The 21,888-nt window shown below is 52.9% G+C and overlaps 1 protein-coding gene and 1 pseudogene across 1 annotated transcript in view; both read right to left on the bottom strand.

Moving 5' to 3' along the window:
* The window catches only part of TMEM184B (transmembrane protein 184B), a 50,556-nt gene that overhangs the window by 7,339 nt on the left and 21,329 nt on the right, over nucleotides 1-21,888 (bottom strand). Inside the window, exons 2-5 of the mRNA XM_027871322.1 lie at nucleotides 16,112-16,356; nucleotides 15,283-15,448; nucleotides 8,961-9,051; nucleotides 8,349-8,424 (exon numbers count right to left, since the gene is read on the bottom strand). Coding sequence (XP_027727123.1) covers nucleotides 8,349-8,424; nucleotides 8,961-9,051; nucleotides 15,283-15,448; nucleotides 16,112-16,303 — 525 coding nt within the window. The 5' untranslated portion in view covers nucleotides 16,304-16,356. The remainder of the gene's footprint in view (nucleotides 1-8,348; nucleotides 8,425-8,960; nucleotides 9,052-15,282; nucleotides 15,449-16,111; nucleotides 16,357-21,888) is intronic.
* Nucleotides 7-6,930, bottom strand: LOC114051075 (annotated as a pseudogene).

Raw genomic sequence — 21,888 nt, 5'->3', positions numbered from 1 at the left:
CTGGAGGGAACCAGAGAGAAGGTGAGAAGGAGAGACAAGGCATGCAGGGGACTGTGGGAACGAGGATGGGGAAGGACCCATTGCCTCCCTGGGCCTCAGTCTGCTCTTGTATGAAATGAGGTGCTTGACCCATGATCTCGAGGGTTCCCCCAGCTCCCGCACCCACTGAGGCACAGCTCCACACTGGACTGGCACCAGCCGGCTCAGCCCGGGGCCAAGCAGCCTGCCTTCCCAATGACGACGCTTCCCACGTCTGCCATCGACAACTAGGTGCCCCTTCGGGCCCCTCCTCCCCGCCGCACCCCCCAGCTGATTCTGCAGGGGGCAGTTTCCTGCACCCACTCTACTCCCCAGCAGGGCTCTCAAGACTGTACATTTCTAGATTGGGCTGGATGAACTCCCACTTCCTGCGGCCCTCCGCTAACCTCGCTAACCTCCACGGCCTCCATGAATGCAGACAATCACTTGTTAGCTACAGGGACAATTGGCTCTGCCCTGGTTTCACAATCTCCCACGGCGGCTCCAGCTAATTAAATGGCACAGTGTTGCGCAACTCTCATTAAGTCTCCAAACAAAACTGTAATTCATGAGATACACAGTAACCCAGCGGGGGTGGGGTGAGGGGACCGGTGAAACATCTTGTAAAATACAAAAACTAAGGTTTGGGATCACAGTATGACAACGGGCAGCTAGCTTTAACTGAGCACTTTATACGTGTCAACTCATTTGATCCTCACGCTAATCCTGTGAGAGGAGTGCTACCTTTATTCCCATTTCACAGATGAGGAAACTGAGGCTGAGAGATTAAGGGACTTGCTTAGGGCCGCGTCACTAAGTGCCTGAAATCAGGATTTGAATTCCAGTCTTCCCGCCTCCAAGTCTGACACTCTATCCGTGACTGAGCTGCCTTTCACAGCCTCGATAGTTGACAGGGACACTGAAGGTCTAATTCAACCCTTTCATTTTACAGATGAAGAAATGGAGGCCCAGAGAGGGTCCAAGCTCACCCGGGTGAGTGACAGAGGCATTGATCTGGAGCTTCCACCCAGAGGAGGCTTGAGAGGTAAGCCCCCTAAGCCTGGCCCACCCAAGGACCACTGGCTCCACGCTGCTGGCATCGGCCAGTGGAAACCTCGATGCCTCTTCACAGCTAAAAGGTGGGGTGGAGGGATAGGTCAGGAACAAAACCAAACAGGGCCGGTGGAAAAGTTGGGGCAGCGGGGTCACCTCGGGGGAATCATTCCCTTCTGTGGGCTGTTTCTGGACTCTGAAAAGGTGACCACCCACCTCTCAAGGCCCTCTTCTAACCCTGATCTTCTAGCCAACCCTCCAGAATGTGCGAGCTCATCCCCAGGGCAGGGACCTTGGCTGATCCTGATCTCGCCCCCTCCCCTGCTTCTCTGACACGGACACCACCCCTCTCTTACCGCCGTGTCTGAAAGAGAGGCTTAACAGACACTTGTCAAGGGGAGTGGGCCGCCATTTTTCATTGCTTATATACCACAACTGAGTTACCCCCACCGTGTCTCTCTACATTCACATGGGAATGTCCCACAACTTTTAATTCTTCAGACACTGGAATTTCATGACTCACATCACTGGAATTCAGGTCACACATCACTAGAAAAAAGAATGGTACTAGAAAACAGGCCTTGGTGTCCTTAGAAAGGAAAATCTCTTTCTGAGAATCCATTTCAAGATGCTTGGGCCAGCCAAGAGCACCGAGCCATTCCCCAAAGGCGACGATCCACCTGCTTCCTCTTCCTATTCAATTCTGGGCCCGGTTTGTGGATCAGCTGCAGTGTCTGTCCAAGAGGCACGTACTGCTGGACCATTCCTCTGCTCCGTCTGTCTAGCCGCGTAGCAGCATTGGACAGAAGGCACTCTTCATCCACGATGCCGACAAAGGTGAGCTTGATGCTGGATTTCATACAGAAGACTGCAATGCTTGGAGGCTTTGTGCAATGAGCACCCCGTCCTCAGCCAACGGGGGCAGCCTAAGCACCCCCTCCTCTCCTGGGAATCTCTCTTCAATTTCAATTCCTACCGGACCGACATCCTTCCGGACGGCGGCAAACACCTTTGGTGAGCGTACGTGTGCCTGTTTTAGGCTTGCTGAGAGCTGACAAAAGTTCTGACCTAGTTTTCAAAAACTCTTTATTTTTCACATGTGCATGAAGACAGGGGGGCGGAAGACGGCCTTCCAGGCCACGGGGTACTAGCGTGTGTCAACTTATCTACTGGGGAATGGCTCTTGGTCAATGGGATTGGGAGTTCCGTGAGGGCAGGGACTGTCTGGTTTTTGCCCCTTTTTGTATCCCTAGCGCCCCCTACATGACACATAATAAGAAGGTGCTTAATCAATGTTCATTGACTGACCATTTTGTTCTATAGAATCAAAAGATTTTCTACAAGTCAAATATAAAGAGTTGTGTTTTGTTCTCTCTATAATGGTGAGGCAATCGAGCATTGTCAAGTTGTGTAACACTTTACAGAAACATTTGCTGAAGCCCACCTGTTTCCTTCTCATAGTTCCATCCAGGTTGAGCCCAATAAGGGTGTAGATGACCTTATCAAGACAGTAAATAGACAGTCTGGTGATCACCTTTAAGAAAAAAAAATGTATAAAGTCCATAATTTTTTCCAGATGGAAAAAATTTTTTCCATTTTTCCCAATTTTTTCCTTCTTTCAGGAATCTTAAGACTTGATCCCTCAAAACATGGCAGCTCCAGCACGGATCACCTTTGTCCCATGTCTTTCTCAAGTTACCCACTGGGCACTGGGATGTGACCATCTGAATGTGGTGGTCCCAGAGTCAGTGACAGAGAAGAAAATCTGTTGTAGAAATCTTGGCAGGTCTTTTCCATTTTTATTCCATTGATCATCCTTCTGGTTATATCAGGAAGTGCGGCTGAGATGTTCTTGTTTCACTGGGTCTCCCACTAAGCTTTCAGTCAGTGAGATTTCCTTCCATGGCATTTTGCCATTTTACGAAGGGAACTGCTCAAAATCTTCTACCATCCTTCCTCAGTAAGCTCTGACAAATTAAATTCTAGTTTGAATTGGTGTCACCCTTAGCTACCACCTATCTGGTTGGCAAGATGGTCAAGCGTTCGACGGCGGAGGTGGTTTGGTCAGTTTACACTGACTAAGCTTCCTTGGGAACTAGTGGTAGTCTGTGTCCATGTATATTCTTTTATCCATTAAAAATTTTGAGGCACCAACAGCCGGTTTAATAGGTTAGATTGAAATTGTCTCAATTACCTGCAACAGCTTCTTCTCATTTTTATTCTAATTCATTATTAATTTTGATCTCTGTTCTAACAAATTCACCACACAGACAACTGATTTGGAAATAATTCTCACCTCAGTACTCAGTGTCGTTTTTTATGATATTACTTGGAACTAATCACGTTCAATGCCTTCCGGATCTTTTCTTGAAGAAAACACATTTTTTTCTTCAAGCAGCAACTCAGACTTATTTGTAGCTTAAGATCTGGGGATAAGCAAGGATAACAGCTTAAACAATACATGGGATCCTCCCCCTTTATGATGAGTGGAACGTACGCCACGTGATCAGTGGACCACGGCTGGAAACAGACTTGATCCCACAGCCATCAGGAATGAGATGTTTCTCAGCTACCACGTCCCCACATTCATCTGCACTGAACATCGTGAAGCCCTACTTCTTTGAGAGGTGGATCTTCTGGCGACCAAGAAACTTAAATTTGGCGTTGCGCAAAGCTCAATCACATGCTCTTTGTTCTAGACTTTGGTGTGAAGAGACATGATCATCTGTCCCATATGTACATGAGCAACAGTACCCTGGCATTTCCCAAGGGCACCCTGGATGCCCGTTTGGAGTCTACCAGCCCCGGCACAAGACAACATTTGTCGATTTGAATAACAAGGAAAGGGTGCAGTCAAACACAGATGTGGACACCATCTTTGCCACAACTCTTCACCACACATTTGTTGGCACAGATCTGTTCAGCCTCCAAGTTCAGAGGACAGCTGTTCACAGTCATCAGATACCGTATGACCACAGAATGGGAATTCATTCACTTTTGCCTTTTTTCAATCTAGGTCAAAAATCCGTATCTTTGCATCAGAGATGCCTCAGCAGAAACGTGATTTTGGACACGGCTTGTTCTTGCAGTATCTGGTGCAAGGGGCGGGAGGCAGCACATAGTCAAGGCAAAGAGAAAATATTCTTAATAGATAGAGAGGAGGCTCCTGGGTTGTCTACAAGTGTTTGGCCTCATTTGTGGCTAATTTTCCAGCATCTTTTTTTTTTTTAGTAGTCTTCCCCTCTGTTGGCTACTGCACTGAAGTTACCAAGTATTTAAAATACATGTCGGTTTAATTTGGATGGGTCATAAACAAGACATTTGTAGACTTCTTCACTGCTATCCTCTGTGACAGATTTTAGTAAGAAGCTATAATTATCTTTACCCTGGTCTTTTTACAAACAATCCTTATGAGCCCTGCAAGAGGAGCTGAACAAATATCTTATGAAATAATGTTTTTTATTGCCTTTAGATGAAGGATGAAACCAGCTTCCTCATTGCCTCTCACTGGAGAACCTGTGAGTCCCCCCTGCACTCAGTGGAAATTCCTAGAGGGAGCCGGGTGGTACAGTGGGTAGAACACTGGGCCCAGAGTCAGGAAGACCTTAGTTCAAATCCAACTTCATATCGCCTATCACTCACACTTATCAGAGTGGCTAATGTGGCAAAAAAGGAAAATGCTAGATGTTGGAGGGGATGTGGGAAAACTGGAACACTAATGCATTGTTAGTAGAGTTGTGAACTGATCCAACCATTCTGGAGAACAATTTGGAACTATGCTCAAAGGGCTATAAAGCTGCATACCCTTTGAACCAGCAATACCATGACGAGGTCTATATCCCAAAGACATTCAAAAAAGGGAAAAGGACCTATTTGTACAAAACTAGTCATAGCAGCTCTCTTTGTGGTGACTAAGAATTGGAAATCAAAGGGATGCCTATCAATCGGGGAATGGCTGAACAAGCTGTGGTACATGACTATGATGGAATATTATTGTGCTATAAGAAATGACAAGCAGGATGATTTCAGAAAAGCCTGGGAAGCTTACGTGAACTGATGCAGAGAGAAGTGAACAGAAGCGGAGAACGTTATACACCGTAACAGTAATATTGTTCAATGAACACCTGTGAATGACTTTGCTCTTCTCAGCAATGCAATGATCCAAGACAATCCCAAAGGACTCATGATGAAGCATGCTATCTGCCTCCAGAGAAAGAACTGATATTATCTGAATATAGATTGAAGCATGCCATTTTTCACTTTATTTCCTTCATTTTTTTTTTTTTGGAGTCTTCTTGTACAAAATGACTTTTGTTGAACTAAACTGAAATGTTTTACATAGTTGCAAGTGTATAACCTATGTCTGATTGCTTACTGACTCAGGGAGGGAGGAACAGAATTTGGAACTCAAAACTTTAAATAATGATGTTAAAATTTTTTAAAGAAATTTTATTTATTATAGGGAGGGCTTCTAGGAGGGGTAGTGGGAGACATATTGAGGAAAACTATTGTGAGATAAAAAACAAAAGACATCAATAAAAAACTCATTTTAAAAAAGAAAAAAGATCCAGCTTCAGACACTTACTAGCTGGGGGGCGGGGGGAGTCACTGAAGCTGTTTGCCTCGGTTTCCTCAACTGTTACATGACAATAAAAAGAGGAGCTGCCTCTCGGGGCTGCCGTGAGGATCGAACATCTGTTGGGTCAGCTCAGTGCCACACACATGCAGTCAGGTGCTTAAGAAGAGCTTGGTCCCACAGGGACCCTTAACCCGTGGAACGTGAACTCAAAAAGGTGGTTTAGCACTGGTTTCCATATGAATGAGCTGGCTTCCTTTAATCCTACACATTCCATTTTTGGCCTTTAAAAGCATGACAATCTGAGAAGTCCCTAAGATTCACCAGACTGCCAAAGTGGGTGGGGGGACACAGAAAAGGGTCAGCGACCCCTGCTCTGGTGTGTTTGTTCACTGGTCATTAGGCAAGGAGCTCCCATGCAGAGGACTGACAGTTCTAAAATCGTGGCACAACAGGAAGGGGGCCACATCATTTACCTTTGCTTTGTGGGTTGCCATGGTCAAGAATCCAGCGCCTACCGGTGATGGACCATTCTGAGCTAGGTGAGGCTGGTGTTTGGAAAACTGACAGTGTGTCCCTGGATGAAGGCTTTCCAGCACGGCAGACTGCCAGATGCATCAGCACACCCTTCCAGGACCCGCTGGCATCTTCTCATCACAATAAAGCTTCAAATTAGGACTCTGTCTAGATCCATTCCCACCTACTGACCTGTAATTCTCATCAAAGCTACTATAACTTGACTCAAGGAGATAAACCTAGTCTTCTATGTTTGAACAAATACTTAAAAATATAACCTCGATCAGAAGAACATACCATGAAACAAAACAATTTTCTTATGGCTTTCAGTTTGCCACACAACATGACTCTGGGGCTGGCAGGGATGACACGATGGCCAAGGGTCAGGTATTGTTTCCAGGGGCCCGGAAAGCAGCCCCAGACTGATGCTGGCTCTTCTGACCCTCTCTGTGCCAGGAGGCAATGAACGGTGCCCTCTGGGATGCTGGTGGTCTTTCTCAAGGTCTTTGCCCAAAAGACACATTCTACTTTCATTAGATTTGAACTGGCTGGAATCTGACCGTTCCTGTGATGTCCACCAAGACCACAGTTAGTAAAATAAGAAATGATCTCGGCGCAAGGGCCGGGTTCCAGCCTCCTGCGGGGTCTGCTACTCTGAGAGGCAAGGGGGCATTATTACAAAGAGCGCCAGCTTGGGAACCAGGCAGACTGGATTCTGGCTGTGCCCCTTTAATGAGCTGGCAGACCCAGGGCCAATCAGGTGTCATACTGAAGAGAACCTACGGGGGTAAGAACAGAGCCGGGGGGGTGGTTCACAATTAGAAGTGGACGGGGGAGACGGCAGGGGAGGGGTGGAGGGATCGAGAGAGAACAAGACCATTTAGCCAAACTGGCTTTAAGACTAAAATTATTTCCTTTGTATGTCTCAGCAAACACCTTTGAAAGAATTTTAGACCCTAACAGGGCAGGAAGGGCAATGTTTGTCATCAGGTGCTGGCAGCTGGCAAAACAAGAACAAAACCAAAAGCCCTGAGTCCCCGCGGGCCCTGAGCCCAGGACAGGAGTGTCTCACTCAGATCTGGGCACGGTTTAGTCTTTCCCTGAAAGTCTTGAAAGAAGCAGGACAGTGAGTGAGCATCAGGCTGGGAAGACGTGGAGAGAAGCAGGAGCACGTCCTCTCGGGCTCAGAGCCACCCCAGCCCCGGGGGCCTCGGCTCCCATCGGCCACCACTCCAACCCCGTGCCCTCGAGAGGCCGCCTAATCGGAACACAAGCTGAGCTGCCCCTGGCTTCTGCGTTCTCCCTGCTAACCCTACGGTGCCGAAGGGGCCAAGGAGGATGGCGTGGGAGGCCTGGGGCGGAGGGCTGTGAGGGCAGCATGGTGCAGCAGGCCTGGAGTCCAGGCTGAGCTCACACCCTTGAGCAAGACCGGGCCGCGCTGCCCGGGAAGCTAAGGCTCAACTCCACGAGCTGAGTCTTGGGGAGCCTCTATGAGATAAGGCAGAAGGGCCATGTGGGTGGCCTGCTGCGATCCCCACGCGAGATAAGCAGGGAGAGGTCCAGACGGTCTGGATGGGATCTACCTCGTCATGCACCTCACATCGACCACACCCCAAAGGCCTCCTGACCTCCAGGCTCAGCTGATGGAAAGCTCTCACCCCCGCCCCGCCCCCCACACACTGCACCCGGACACAATGACTAAGCGTCTGGGGCCAGTTCCTCCTCCCAAAGTGCTCCATCGTGGGGACTGAGGACGCTGGTTCCTGCATCGATTTCCAAAAGCCCCCAGCTGGGACGTGCACTTCCCTAACGAGACGGTGAATGGATCCTGGGGGCCTATGATGACACGTATTGGGAAAGGAAATGAGAAGAGACAGGTCTCCTGGCTGCCTTTACACTGGGGCCGAGTGTGCGGGACTCCTCTGCAGTCCTCCTCTTCCACCCTCATGTAATGGACTCAGCTGTCTCTCCATTCGACAGCAACACAGCCCAAGACCTCTGGACGGGGCCCGCTGCCTTCCATGGGCCTGCCTGCTTCCTCATCTGCCCTTGCCCACACCCACGACTATGCTCCTGAGTCTTTCAGCTCCCAAATCCTCTGACTCAATCACCCTGGTGACGAGCCATCTCCCCGGTCCATGAGTCTGGTGCCCACTGCCCAGGGAGGTGGCCCTCGGCCTCATACCTGTTTGCAGAACCTGAGGAAGCCAATAGAGTACGTCCTCCCCCAGAGGCAGCAGGTACCATACATACAGCTCGACCTATATGAGAGACAGGAGGGTGAGCAGAAAGCTGGAACCCCCCAACTGTGGGAGATAAAGTGAGGCCAGGGGGTGGGGAGCACCGGTGAGGCTAGCCGAAATGAAGGCCGTGAGCAGATTGGGCTGAGTGTTTCTGCTACTGAACTAACGTGGGGACTCCCACAGTCACTGAGTATAGGGAAGGGTCCGTCTCCTCCTCTCTAGCCCCTGCGCAACTGGCGCTGTCCTCTGTACACACGTAGTGCTCCATCACCGTTTGCTGAATTGAACATGAGAGGCACCGGGCCAGGCACCATGACAGGCAGAGAGACAGGCCAGAGCTCTGGCCACGATGGACATGACTATACTGATCAGGAGGGAGACTGAGGCCTGTGGAGTCAAGACACCTTGCAGGAGAGGCCTTGTCCAGCCTCTTCCCCACTCCTGAGATGGGGCACCTTCAAAAGAGCCAGGCCCAGGGTAACAGAGCCAGAGTTTAGGGGACAGGAAGTGAGCTGCCAAGTAGAGCAGGGCTCCAGGGAAGGCCGCATACTTACTCGATGGACTTCCCTCGGATCTCCGACATAATGGCACTCTCTCCTCCAAGGTATTCATAGCAGAGGCTCAGAAAGTTGTAGATGACAAAAGCTGTGGAGAAAAGGCCCCGCAGGGCCACAAATCAGCTTCTGAGACACGAGAGGGCGGGGGCTTTACTCCCCCATGGGCGCAATGCCCTTCAGTGCTGGACACAGCATGTCAAAGGAGGAGACGGGGCTGGCCCTGAAAATGACGGGAAGCAATCCAGCCTCATGAGTAAGCATCCCCACCACACGGTCACAGGAGGTGAGGGAGAAAGGCAATGGCGGGGCAGAGATCTGCTGCAAAGCCAACGTTGGGACCGTCCTAAGAACAACGTCCTCTCCCCCACGGCTCCCCGTCTCATCGTCACCACCAACCATGGCGTCTCCAAGGACAAAGTTGGAGACAGAATGGGCTGGCATGATGGAGGCCAGGAGATAGGAGAGAGGAGCTCAACCGCACCAGAGAGCAGGCTGTCGTGGAAGGGACACTGGGCTCGGACCTAGAGCCACAACCTCCTACGCCCCGCTGGGGGCGAGTCCCTCCAGCCCGGAAGCCCAGTGTTCTCACAAGCCTGGCACCACTTCTTCCCCGGGGCCATGGGGAGGAAAGGGCCCAGTGCAATGGAGCTATCTGTTGTTTCTCTTAATCATCCATGTTTGTAATGGGGGAAGGGAGTGAGGGGAGGGGGGAGGGAGAAAAGGTGGACCTGGAGTTAAAGTTGAATCTGAAAAAACACATAGATATCAGTTCTGAGGAGCAGGAAGGGATGTGAATGACACCGAGCTGCAGTCACAGGAGGGAAGGAGAGGAAAAGCCCACCTGCCAATCACAGCCAGGGGACGATACAAGAAGGCAGGGACCAGCCTCGTCACACAGGGAGGGATGACCCACGAAAGCCAGGAAACCAGCACGAGAGCATCTCAGGGCTTATGAGTGAGGGGAACAGTGGCAAGGCCATGTGGAGCCAGGATGGGACCCACGGGGCATACTGGCACAAAGAGGCAAACAAGGGGCTTACATCGTAGGGGGCGCGACAAGCACATCTAAACCCACATACATTCTCAAAGTAGTTAAACCCAAAGTAATCTGGGAGGGAGGCCACTGGCCGCTGGGTGATTGGAAAGGGCTTCATGCAAAGGGGTAGGCTTCTATGAGATGGGAGGGCAGAAGGAGGGTGTTCCGGGAAGAGGGTAAGGTCGGGAACAAAGACACCAAGATGGTGGCCGGAATGTCACAGGTGAGGAACAGGACTGAAGAGAGGTGAGGCAGTAATGACGTGGGAGGCCTGAAAGCCAGGCCAGGGCGAGGCGCTGAAGGACTTCACAAGCTAAACAGAGGACTTCATATTTGTTCCTAAACTCTTTTTAAAAAATATAACTATTTTGATACAACTGGTTTCCTATATATTTTTGCATTTAAAAACATGATTTTGAGAAGGCTCCATGGGCTTCACCAGACTGCCCAAGAAGTCCAGGACCCAAAAAAGGTTAGAGGCAAGAGAAAGAGCTGGAGTGAGCTGAGCACAGGTTAACGCAGTGAGAGGGGCCCTTATGGAAAATCACTTGGGTAGCGGTGTGGAGGATGGACAGGAGATGTGATGCACTAACCATGAAGGGCACGTGCCCATGCTAGGGGAGGACTACAGCTCTGCCAAAAACCTGCTTTTGGGGTCGATCAGCCTCTCAAGTCTCCAACAATCTAAAATCAGAAGCTGTCCATTTGGAAGAGGCATTCAAAGTCACCTGGTTCAGCCTCCACTCACATGATGAATCCTACAGGCAACATTCTTATGAGGTGCTCAACGATGCCCCCTCCAAGACAGCCCATTTCCATGTTTACTTGCTAGGTGGTTTTATCTTACAATGAGCTGAAATCTGCCTCCCTTCCCCTCTGACTTCAAACCATAAAATCTCTCGGTTGGATGAAACCTCAGTAGTCACTTTCTCAAACCCATCTGAGAACAGAAATACCCTGTTCAGCTTCCTCAAAAAAGTGGTGAGGCAGCCTCCAGCTGAGGCCCCTGCAGCCTCCCGAGAGGAGCCTCTGCCCTTCCGGTCAGCTCGTACTGTGAGGAAGAAAGGTTTCGCTAGGAGGAGCTGAGATCAGCTTCTTTGGGGGCTCCTAATCCGACTGTCTTCCATAGGATACCCCTTCACATGCTCAAAGGCAGACGGACTTTCCCTCCACTTCCCGCCTCCCCCTTCCCTGCCCCCTCCAAGTTCTGTTATCTCCAGATGAAAAACGTCCTCAGCTCCTCTGATACTCAGAGAAGATGGTTTGGAGTGGAGGTGGGGGCCGGCACCCTTCCCCCGCTGCCAAAGTCTTCCCTAAAGAGTGGTGTCCAGAAGGGACCAGGGTCCTTGAGAGGATGGCTGAGAAGAGGGCAGAAGCCGGCAGGATGGGCGGCTTCCTTGTTTCTAGACATCACCCTTCTGTCAATACAGCCCAAGATGGCATCCGTCTGGTCTGGGCTGCCCACTGGCCTCCCTTCTCCCTCCAGGAGCCTACAGCCAAGCTTACTGAGGGCAGGTGACAAGCCCCTGGGGGCCAGAAGCTCTCTTACTGAGGTCAGCCTCTCTTGGCCAGCCCTCTGCCTACCCCCTGGCGGCAGGAGCTCCTGGATGCCAGCAGGGGGTGAGAAGAAGGCAGACCTGGGGGCAGCTGGAAAAGACTCTGTCTGCACCCTGACCAGTTGGCTGGAGCAGCTGTCTCCACATACACACAACAAAGATGCTCCAGGAAGGATTAGAGGGCACAGTCAAATGGGGAAACAAGAACTCTGCCCTCAGAGAAGGTGTTGACCTAGATTGAAAACAGAGTTTTGACTGAGAACAGCAAAGGAATCATCTGTCTCATATGGCCCTGCTCTGAGAGGCAGTCTGAGAGGCAGAGCCTCGGTCTCAGAGGGAGGCAGTGGGGAAGAGCTGCAGGCTCCCTCCCCTTCTGGATCTGCCCACCCCCCAACGCCCAGATCTAGGCTTGGCTCCATTCCCCTTCCAGCGCTCTAATCCCTAAAGGGATTCCGACCCTCCCCAACCCAACTACTGCAGGCCCTCTCTAGAATGAGGTAGAGATGCCTTAACGGACTCCTAGACCGTTCCTGAATATTCTTAGCAAGGAAAGAGCCTCCAGAATTCTCATTTTGGCGACTGAGCTGCGCCGCTGCCAAGCTCTCCAAGTAGGGGTGAGATGGCCCCACCCTGCCCGCACTCTGACCTGCCCAGCCCTACACGGGGGCTGGGGGTGGGGGTTTTCCCCGGAGGGCCACCTGCATCCTCAGCCGTTGTTTCCTGGTTTCCTCCCAGGGCCTGCCCCTCTGTCTCCTCTTGCTCCATACGCCCAACACTGTCCAGCTTTGTCTTCATCCACACTGACGGCCAGACGTCCCTCGGTGCTAACAAAATCCTGCCTTAGTCTATGAGTCGCTGAGGGACGTCGAGCAAGTCACTGTACTTGTGGGCCTCAGTTTCCTCACACATGATAGGAGGTGGGACTGGGTGGCCTGGGAAGTCTCCCGAAGATCTAGGATCCCGTGAGCCCACTCTCTGCCTCAGTTTCCTCATCTGCAAAGCCTCCGAGGCTCCTGCTTTCAGCCCACGCTGCTGGGAAATCAAGCCCCACCCATGACCAGCAATGAAGCCTCCTGCCTGCTGTCCTTTTCTTCAGCTTGGGGGCTATTTCCTCACTGGGTCACTTGGGCTATCTAACTTTCTTCCAGGATTATGGCCGTCCCGGGCAGTCAGAGGCTGGAAACGCGAAGTATCACAGCTGGACAGTGGAGACCACACTCTCCTGGGCCCCATGTCTAGTCTCTCCCAAGACACTGTTGGAGTCTCTTCAGGGCTAGGGCCTTCCTGCCATTTCCTGGACCTCTCACTGACCCTAACGAAGCAAGCGCTCCCCCAGGGCAAGGCTGCGAGCGGGGGCCGAGATGTGGAGTGATGGGGGCTCCAGCTTCTGTCTGCTCCCAGTGGGAATGCTGACAAAGCTGGCCACGGTCAGAAAAAGGCCAGATGAGCAAGCCTCATTAATAGACGTATTTATACCAGAACCAGAGGCAGACAGAATGAAGACGCGCTTCACGAAGGCTCCCTTAGCTCCCAGGGTGGCTGGGATACAGTGGCCAAGGCTGTGGATTGGGAGTCCAAGGTCTGGCCCCGGCCAAGTGACTCCACTGTTCTCAGGCACCATCTTTTCGTCTGTGAAACGAAGGGGCCGGTGAAGGTCCCTGCCAGCTGCAGACCCCGGGCCTCAGATCACCCAAAGCTCCTCAGAACATCTCAAGGAAAGGAAAGACGCTTCCTTCTTGGGGGTGACCCGGGGCGAGGGAATGGAGAACATGACCTCTGCTGACCCAAGTCCTCTCCTTTCTTACACAGTTCAGCCCCTGTGTGGTCACAGACCTATCCCAGCACAAGTCTGGGACTTTCCAGCGTGCATGTGGATAGAAAGCTGGCAAACAGAAAGCCTGGGGAGAAGGAAAATGAAGATAACCTTGGAGAAGCCCCTAAATCTGGGACAGCTCACTTCTCCTCCCCTTCCATGAAGTGCAGGGGCCCCTCCTCCTTCACAGAAGTCAGAGGAGAGGAAAATAGGAGAAGTAAAGGAGCGTTATGAGAATCTCTCTTTCTAACACACACACACACACACACACACACACACACACACACACACACACACACACACACACACACACCCATTCTCCAGCTCTGTACGGGCACAGCTGCCATTCAACACCTGGCCAACGACCCACAGAATAAAAGGGCTGAAGAAAAGCCATCCCACGTGCCACAGGGGAGAAGGCAGGAAGTCAGCCCCACTGACCAGAGACACCAAGAGCTAGTGACCTTTGGGGTGGCCTGAACCCCCAGCAGATGTTTTGATGTTTGCAAACACCTTCAGAGAAAGGGAGGGGAGAATGGCCGTTGCTAGGAGATGAGTTTCACAGCGCACCAGACTTCCTGCTTGGCTCTGACCCGGCTTTGTGGGGGGAGGCGCAGGAGGGGAACAAAGATGGCCTATGGGGCCGGGGAGGGTCCGCCCACCACCTCTGGCCTTTGTCAAAGAGCTTAGGAAGCTGCCTGGCACCTTGGGCAGAGGAGGTGCCCAGGACCCTAGAGGAGGCCCAGCTGATGGTGGCAGAAAGCCAGAGGCCCCTTCCTGGCCACGGAAGCAAGCGTGGGGCTCTGCCACAACCATGGGGAGGCCCCATGCCCAGGCTCCCAGAGAAACAGGTAAATAGAGAAGCTTTCCCGGCGAGCTCCTCCAGTCCCTTCAATGCCTCCCTCCCACCCTGGAGGCCTCGGTGACTTCCCTGGGGACTTGGTCTGTACAAAGAGGGAGAATTCTGGGAGGCTCACTCGGGCTTCCAGGGCATGTGCTTATTCTGCGCCTCAGTTTCTTCCTCAAGTGGGGGTGGGGGCTTTCTCTGGATGCTTCCAGGGGCAGCAAGCAGTACATGGAGGGAGGCTGGCACTTTGAAGGGAAAGGCAATACTTCCCCCTACCAGTATGTGGAGGGCTTTGAGGAAGAAGAAGAAATAGGGTCTGATGGTCAGGGCAGGGAACAGAGGGGAAAGAGCCCTGGGCTCCTACTTCGGGCCCTGGTCCCTTCATTTACTCACCACATAACCACGCTGAGTCCCCAAGCCAGGGGCATGGCTGGCATTGCCCACCTGCCAGGGCTGCCGTAGGGGAATGCTCCATCCCTGGGGGGGAAGGAGGAGGGGCCACGCTCCAGACAGGAGAGAGGGGGCAGAAGGGGCTCTGCCCACTTGGCCCCTGGGGTGGGTCAGCGTGCCTGGAGGGGACCTGGGTAGCAGGTACAAAGACAACAAGGATGGGCTCCAAGCCATGGGATTTCCACCCCTATTACTCCCTGCCCCCATCAGCATGGGCTAAGAGGAAAAGTCTGTTGGGAGCAGCCTCCCTCACGGGGAAAGGCCTGGGAGCCTTTGCCCCCAACTCTGCCCCCCAGTCCCCAATCCAGACGATGGGACGTGTGCCTGTGCCCTCCACCACGTCAAGAAAGCTCAGCAAATGGAGCACTGAGGAAATTGGCCTTCACGCCAACCACGACCCAGGGAAACTGAGGCTGGAAGCACCCACCCCAACAGGGAGCAGGCCAAGCAGTGGTGCCTGCAGCCTGGCGGCTTCACAGGTGGCGGCGGTGGCAGCGGCGGCGGCAGCAGGGATGCCGGGCAGAAGCCGGCACTGCCTGGCATCGAGGCTCCCAGACCAGGCAATGGTCCCTCCCCTGGCGTCCGGGCCTGCTCCCGCGCCCCAGCGCACTCCTTACCCTCGTAGCAGTCGCGCACGGTGCCAAAGTACACGTAGTACTGGTCATTGGTGAGGAAGAGCAGGCTGAGCCAGGAGTCGAAGGCGTAGATGGGCACAATGAAGAGGATGCGGACGATGTAGCGCTGCTCGTTGGGGCAGCTGTAGCAGCGCAGGTGTCTGTAGATCTGGGGGCAGAGCCACGAATGGCGCCGTGAGCCTAGGGACTGCCCTAGTGAGGCGGGCCCCGGGAGTCTGCGGCACGGGGGGCAGCCGGAGATCTGGGGGTCCCCGGCATGAGGCCGGGGGCCCTGCAGGTGGGGATCGGGCCCACACGGACCTGTGCGCATCCCAGAGTCAGCCTCGCTGGGCGGTAAAGAGGAGGCCTGGACTAGGGGCTGGAACACATGGGTCCAAAGCCTGGCTCCAGCAGCTCTCAGAGCTTTGGCCTCTCCCCCTGTGAAATGAGAGAATGCTGGTAGTGCCCGCCTCCTGAAGGGCCTTTGGAGCCCCTGACGCGGATGTCAGCAGCAGCTCTGGGCAGTGAAAGGGAGCTCGCGGCGGCCCTAGGAAGCTTCCTGGGATACTGGGAGGATGAAATAAAGACCAGGAAGTGGTCTGGAAAAGGACCCTGCTCCCCATGTCCAGGCCCACCCCCAAACAGGCTGGGAGCTCAGAGCCAAGACGAGGCTGCCCGGGGGAGCCCGGGAAGGGCTGGGGAGCCGGGGCTGCCCGCACGGGGCTCGTGACAGGAGCCCTGAAGGAGACGCGTTCCTCGCTTCTCAGCGCCCGGCCACTGAGGCCGGAGCTCAGGGATCCCGGGGCAGAGAGGCGGCAGCCCCAGGGCTCACCTGATGGCCAGTGATGAGCAGGGCCGTCCACACAAAGAAGCCGGAGATGGCCTGGGCCGCGGTGGTCATCAGGAAGATGGGCTGCTCCATCGCGGTCGGGCTGCCTTCCGGGATCCAGGAGAAGCTGGGGGGCGCTGCGGTGGTCGGGGGGGAGGCCGGCTCGGGGGCCAGCGCGGCCTGCGTCACCATCATGGTGCTTCCTGGCCACAGCTTCCCTCAGGGAAGCCCAGGAATGGGAAGTGAACCTAGAGAGGGAAGAGAACACCGGAGTATTAGGGCAGGGGTCCTCCCTCCTCGGGGCCTGAGCGAGGCAGCCGCAGGGACGTGTCTGAAGCGCCTACTGTGTGCCGGGCACTGCGCTCAGCGCTGGGGACGCAGAAAGAGGCGAAAGACCGTCCCTGCCCTCAAGGAGCTTACCATTCAACGGGGGAGACGACGAAGAAACAGATTCGTAGAAACAAGCTCCACACAAGACAAACGGGAAATGATTAATGGTGGGAATGCGGCGGAATGAAGAGGGCCGGGGGAGACTTCTGTCAGGAAGTGGGATTTTAGTTGGGACGTCATGGAAGCCAGGGAGGGCGTTCCAGGCCTTGGGAGAGACAAGGATGGAATGTCTCACTTGTGGAGCAGCCGCAAGGCTGGGGTCACTGGATGGATAAGGTGCAAGGAGGCTGGCCGGGGGATGAAAGGCTCTGAATGAACACCAAGCAGAGGGGCAGCAATGCCCCTGCCCATTCACCTGGGCCTTCCTTAGCAAAATGACCTGACCTTTGGAGTTGTCTTTGTGAAAATTCCCCTGCCTTTTGGTCTCCATCCTTGCCACTAATTTCCACAGAAACTCTTACCACCACCCCACCACATGCGTGTGTACACACACACACACACACACACACACTCTCTCTCCTATAAAACCATGGTGAATCTTTGTTCCAGTTATATAGATGCACAGTTATATAATGCCTGTGTCCATTTCACAGATGGGGAAACTAAGGCTCTGAGAAGCGATGCCCATAGTTGGCATGGCTGGAATACCAAGCCTGCTTTTTCTACTGTATTCTCTCCTGGGGAAAGTCCCTCTAGCTCGGGAGAGAGCCAGATGGACCAATAGGCCTTATGCCCACTTTCAAGACTGGGCAGAGAACACCAAGAAAGGCCTGCCGGACATGGCCCAGAACATGCCCCATTCCCATGGCCTGTGGACACGAGCAATGAACTCTAGAACTAAGCCCGGGTCCAGTGGCCCCGCAGCCTGGGGCTTACTGCTGCCACCTGTTGGCAGATCTGTAAGTGCCATCCTCCCAAGCTGCTGTCTGAAAACGGCAAACGCCTTACCCACGGCGGCATCAGTGTGGACCCATCACGCTGCTGGCACAGAAACAATTTCATTTTGCCCCAAAATGCTGAGTCTTCCAATGACCAGAAATGTAAAATAAACAAAAGCAAAGAAGAACTTAATAATAAGCTGCCGGGACCGATCTGAAAAGCCTCGAGGTTGGGACATACTGGGGGGTGTGGGGCAGGCAGCAGGCTGAACCTTGTCCTGGCTTGGCCATTCACTCATTGTGCCTTGGTCAAGGCACTTAAGCCCCGGATGTTTCACCCGTAAAAAGGTAGGTTGGCATAGTTGGGGGAGTGTTGAACTCCAAGTGAGGAAAATCCTGCCTCAGGCATTCACTAGCTGTGGGACCCTAGGCAGCTGATAATCTCTCTCAGTCTCAGTTTCCTCATCTGTAAAATAAAGGGGTTAAACTCCTAGCCTCTAAGGCTTCCAGCTCTCAATCTATGATCATTATACCTTCTATTCTGGAGGCATAGGGCTGGACCAGATAATCCCCAACTCAGTTTCCAACCAGAGCTGATTCTATGCCAAAATGGTGGTCAGCAAACAAACCCGGGCCAGTTTATCGGCCAAACAACCAAAACCAATTACCTTGTGACTCCCAAGCCAATGTAATGAATCAACCTGCATTTATTACATATATCCTGTCTAACAGACTGTGCAAAGCACAGGAGACCAAGACAGGTCCTGCCCTCTGAGAGTGTACATTCTACTAGGACCCAGGACACATACAACAAATGAAAAGGGGTAGGAATTAAGGAATTAAGACTCACCAGGGCATATCATTTCTGCCATCGTGATTGAGAGGCCAGAACCAGGACCACCAGGGGAAAGCAGAGGGAAGTAGCTTTGACTTTAACATAAGGCATTTCTAACCAAGAATCCGAACTCTCCAAAAATGGAAGGGGCCTTGTGGGCAGCGAGGGAGCCCTCCAACACTTAGTAGGCAATAATATGACGGGACCCCAGATCTACAACTGGAAGGGGCCTCAGAGATCGGGCTCAACCTCTTCCCTGCAGAGACCTTCAGGGGGCGAGATTTGACCTTGATCTTCTGACAAGAGGGCCAGGAACTGCGGTTAAGTGAGGGGCTCACATGGAGGAGATGAGAAAACACATACCTTGATTTTAAACCTCCCACAAAGCATTTACTTTAAAGGAAGGAGAAAGTGCCGGTCACTAGGGGAGAGGAGAGAATCAGGGAAAGCTTCACAAAGGGAGGAGGTAACATCTGGGCTAAATAAACCTTGGATAGAGAAAGCTAGAGTTTAGAAGGCCTAAGGCAGGCCACGTGTGGCCCAGGTCAGGTCCCAGAAGGCCACAGGTGGCCTCAAGGCCACAGGTCCCCCCTTCCCCACCAGGTCTAGGGGAAGGACTCCACGCACCTGGAAAAACTTGGGTCAATCAAAAGGGGAATGGAAGCTTGGCTGGGCCCCAGTGAGGGACAGGAATGAGGCGGAGAATGACGGCTTGGAACCAGGCTCTGGTGAGCCTTCGGTGCCTGGCCGAGGAATCGTGTTTTAATCCTGAGCCAATAGGGAAGGAGGGAAGGCTTCCTAGGAAGGGAATGAATGAAATGGTCAGCCTAATGTCTCAGGAAGATTCTTCTGACAGCTGGAGGGGGTGGCAGGGTACAGCCTTCTGTTAAATAGGGTTGAGATGCCCTCCTCAGGTCCTGGGACAGACTTTAAGCTAACAAACAAAAGTTCTATGCTGAGAAGCAGATTTCAGCTCAGTATCAAGCAGAGTTATTCAGCAACAAGGAGCTGCCTACCGAGGTCATGTAGGAGCTAGCTGTCACTAACCAGGGCCCAGCCGAGGCTACCGGCGGCCGTGGAGGGCCTCCATGCGGCTAGCAGACGCCAGCTTGGACCAAAGCAGGGGTTCTAAAATTGGAGTCTGGGAACTTTTTAAAAAAAAAAATGATTTTCCTATCTACTTCACTGTGCTGGTTCCCTCTGTAATCCAATGTATTTTAGTTTATGAATCTAAAAGCATTCTTCTGAGCAGTCCACAGGGCACACCAGACTGACTGCCAGCGGGGTCCAGGACCCATAAAAATGGTCACGAGTTCCTGGACTAGACGATCCAACCCACCCCCCCAGATGTTAGATGGGCCTTCTTTGGGCCCAGCTTTGGCTCCCTCTAGCCTCTCCCTCTGACCCTCACCCCATCTCCTTTTATACTGTGGGGCCCCCATCTACTTAATCCAAGTTCAGGACAGTGGAGAATCATTTATTTCTTTTCCCAGCTGCTTTCTACTGTTCCAAACAACGCCACAGAAACCCTTTTGTTCCCTGACTGGGAGCTTGGGCAGCCCTTTGTACTCCCTTTACCCTGAGGCCAGTGGAAACCAGAAGGGGAAACCACACCTCATTAGATGTCCGGCTCAGGCAGCACTGGCCTACTAGGAAACACCGTAAATCATGGAATTTGGCTGGATCACTCGGGCTTCCACCTCTGCAGGCTTCACATAAACACGCTCAGGCCTGCCAATACCTCCCAAAGCCAAAATCAGGTCATCCCAGGACTTCCTTGAAAGAGGATCCCAGGTAGTGCCACTCTCCACGCAGAATGTTAAAGTACGCACCAAAGACCCCTTCATCGATCAAGAGCTTTGAGGGATGGAAGAAGTCTGGAGAAGGGAAGGAGGCGAGAAGAAGGCAGCTTCACCCAGACTTCCCACGGGAGCTCCTCAGATTCTCTGGACCCATGCCCAACCCTGATGCTGGGATGGCCACCCCAGGGGGTCTCCAAGTATCTCCAGAGGGTGTCATGAAAAAGGAAGGAAGGAAGAAAAAGAGAGAGAGAGATTCCAAATCACCCATCTAAAAAATGTTCCCAGACATTTCCAGAAGGGGGGAGGAGGCGTCACAAGACCCCCCCCCCCACGTTGGAGCCTTTGACTCCAACACGCATAAGCAGGTGAGTCACAGCCCTAACCCTATCACCGACACCCAAAACAACCAATCAGGTCCTGGAAACACAAGCATTGCCCCAGCAGGTGTGACTGGATTAGCCTAACAAGGGAAAAGAACCCAGAGCAGGCTCAGCTCCTTTCTCCAGCAGGACCAGACAACAGTGAGGGGCAGTTGCTTTGTTCCCCCCACCCCCACACCCAATGCTTTAGAACATGGGTCTGAATGAAGGAGCAGGCAGGACAAGGGCTGCTGGATACCTTATTTCTCCCCTGCCCAATGCCCCTACCTCAAAGCAGGTGCATGTGGGGCGAACCCTGGCCGGCGGGTGTTCAGGACCCCCAAGGCTTTGGCACGTGCCAACAAAGAGAATGAGAGGATGCTGCTCCCCTTCTTCCAGCAGAGACAATCTCATCCCTGCCCCCCCCATGCCATCGAGGGTTTACAAAGGGCTCGTGGACAACAACCTTGAGATGGTAGCCAAGTGGCAATGTGCCCATTTTATAGATGAGGAGACTAAGCAAGCCTCAGCTTGAGAGACTGATGTGTTTATGGGAAACAGTGGCTCCCGGACTTGGCCTCTGGTCTTTCTGAGCCCACGTCTCTCTACTTAAGCCATTCAAAGTCTCCTGTGGAGCCTGGCACAAAGGCCAGCCCACCATTCCCTGAGAATCCTCTGGAAATACAAATATTCTAGATCTCCTCTCAATGGCATTCCCGTTTCTGGGTTTCCTCTGAGAGAACAGAGCAGGCTCCCCGGAGGCCTGGGCAACACGTCCATGGGCCTTGTCCTCCCTGAGTGCCTGGTCTAGGCACTAGAGGGAGACAAAGACGAATGAGGTGTGGTCTCTGCCCCCAGGTAAACAGACTCAAGGAAGAAACTCTAAGCCCAAGACAGAATCCTGTCCATCTAGAGAAAGAGGGCCATCTCCTCTGAGACCTGCAGGGCTCCAGGTAGCCATACGGGCCAGAGTCAAAGTTCAAGTCTTCCTTAGAAAACAGCAAGTCGTCCTACTCAGTGGAAGCGGGAAATCAAGGGCAGCAGGGGAGATTAGAAAGGTCTAGAACGGCAAGCTAAGGAGCTGGAATCTTACTTAGGAAATTCTGAGTGCTGGCAAGGAGGGGGGTGATGTGAGTTCAGCTGGGCTTTAGGGAGACCCACTTCCCGGTACACAGGACGGATTACAGAGGAGGATGCTGGAGGCAGAGGCCAGCCATCCCAAGGAGGGAGAGACAAAACCAACAATCAGTAGGACAGGGTCTGGGTGCAAAGAAGACAGGCGTCGGCATCGACAGAGACCGGCGTGTGCAGCTGGGGCTTCCTAAGCGCTGGATGACTGAAGAAATGATTCCTGTCATTCCCAGAAGGGATGGTGGGAGGAGCCGCCCATTTGGGGAAGATGGGGAGTGGATACCGTAAGAAGCACATTCAAAGGGGGATGAGGTGTCCTTCATGCCTTTGTTAAAATCCTACAAGATTCCCTGAAAGGTATGATCGCAGTCCAGGACCTCCAGGT

This window comes from Vombatus ursinus, unplaced genomic scaffold (assembly GCF_900497805.2).
Source record: "Vombatus ursinus unplaced genomic scaffold, bare-nosed wombat genome assembly UNPS02003292.1, whole genome shotgun sequence".
NCBI lineage: Eukaryota > Metazoa > Chordata > Mammalia > Diprotodontia > Vombatidae > Vombatus > Vombatus ursinus.
Note: the sequence above shows the minus strand (reverse complement) of the source record. Positions and strands in the feature narration are given on the sequence as shown.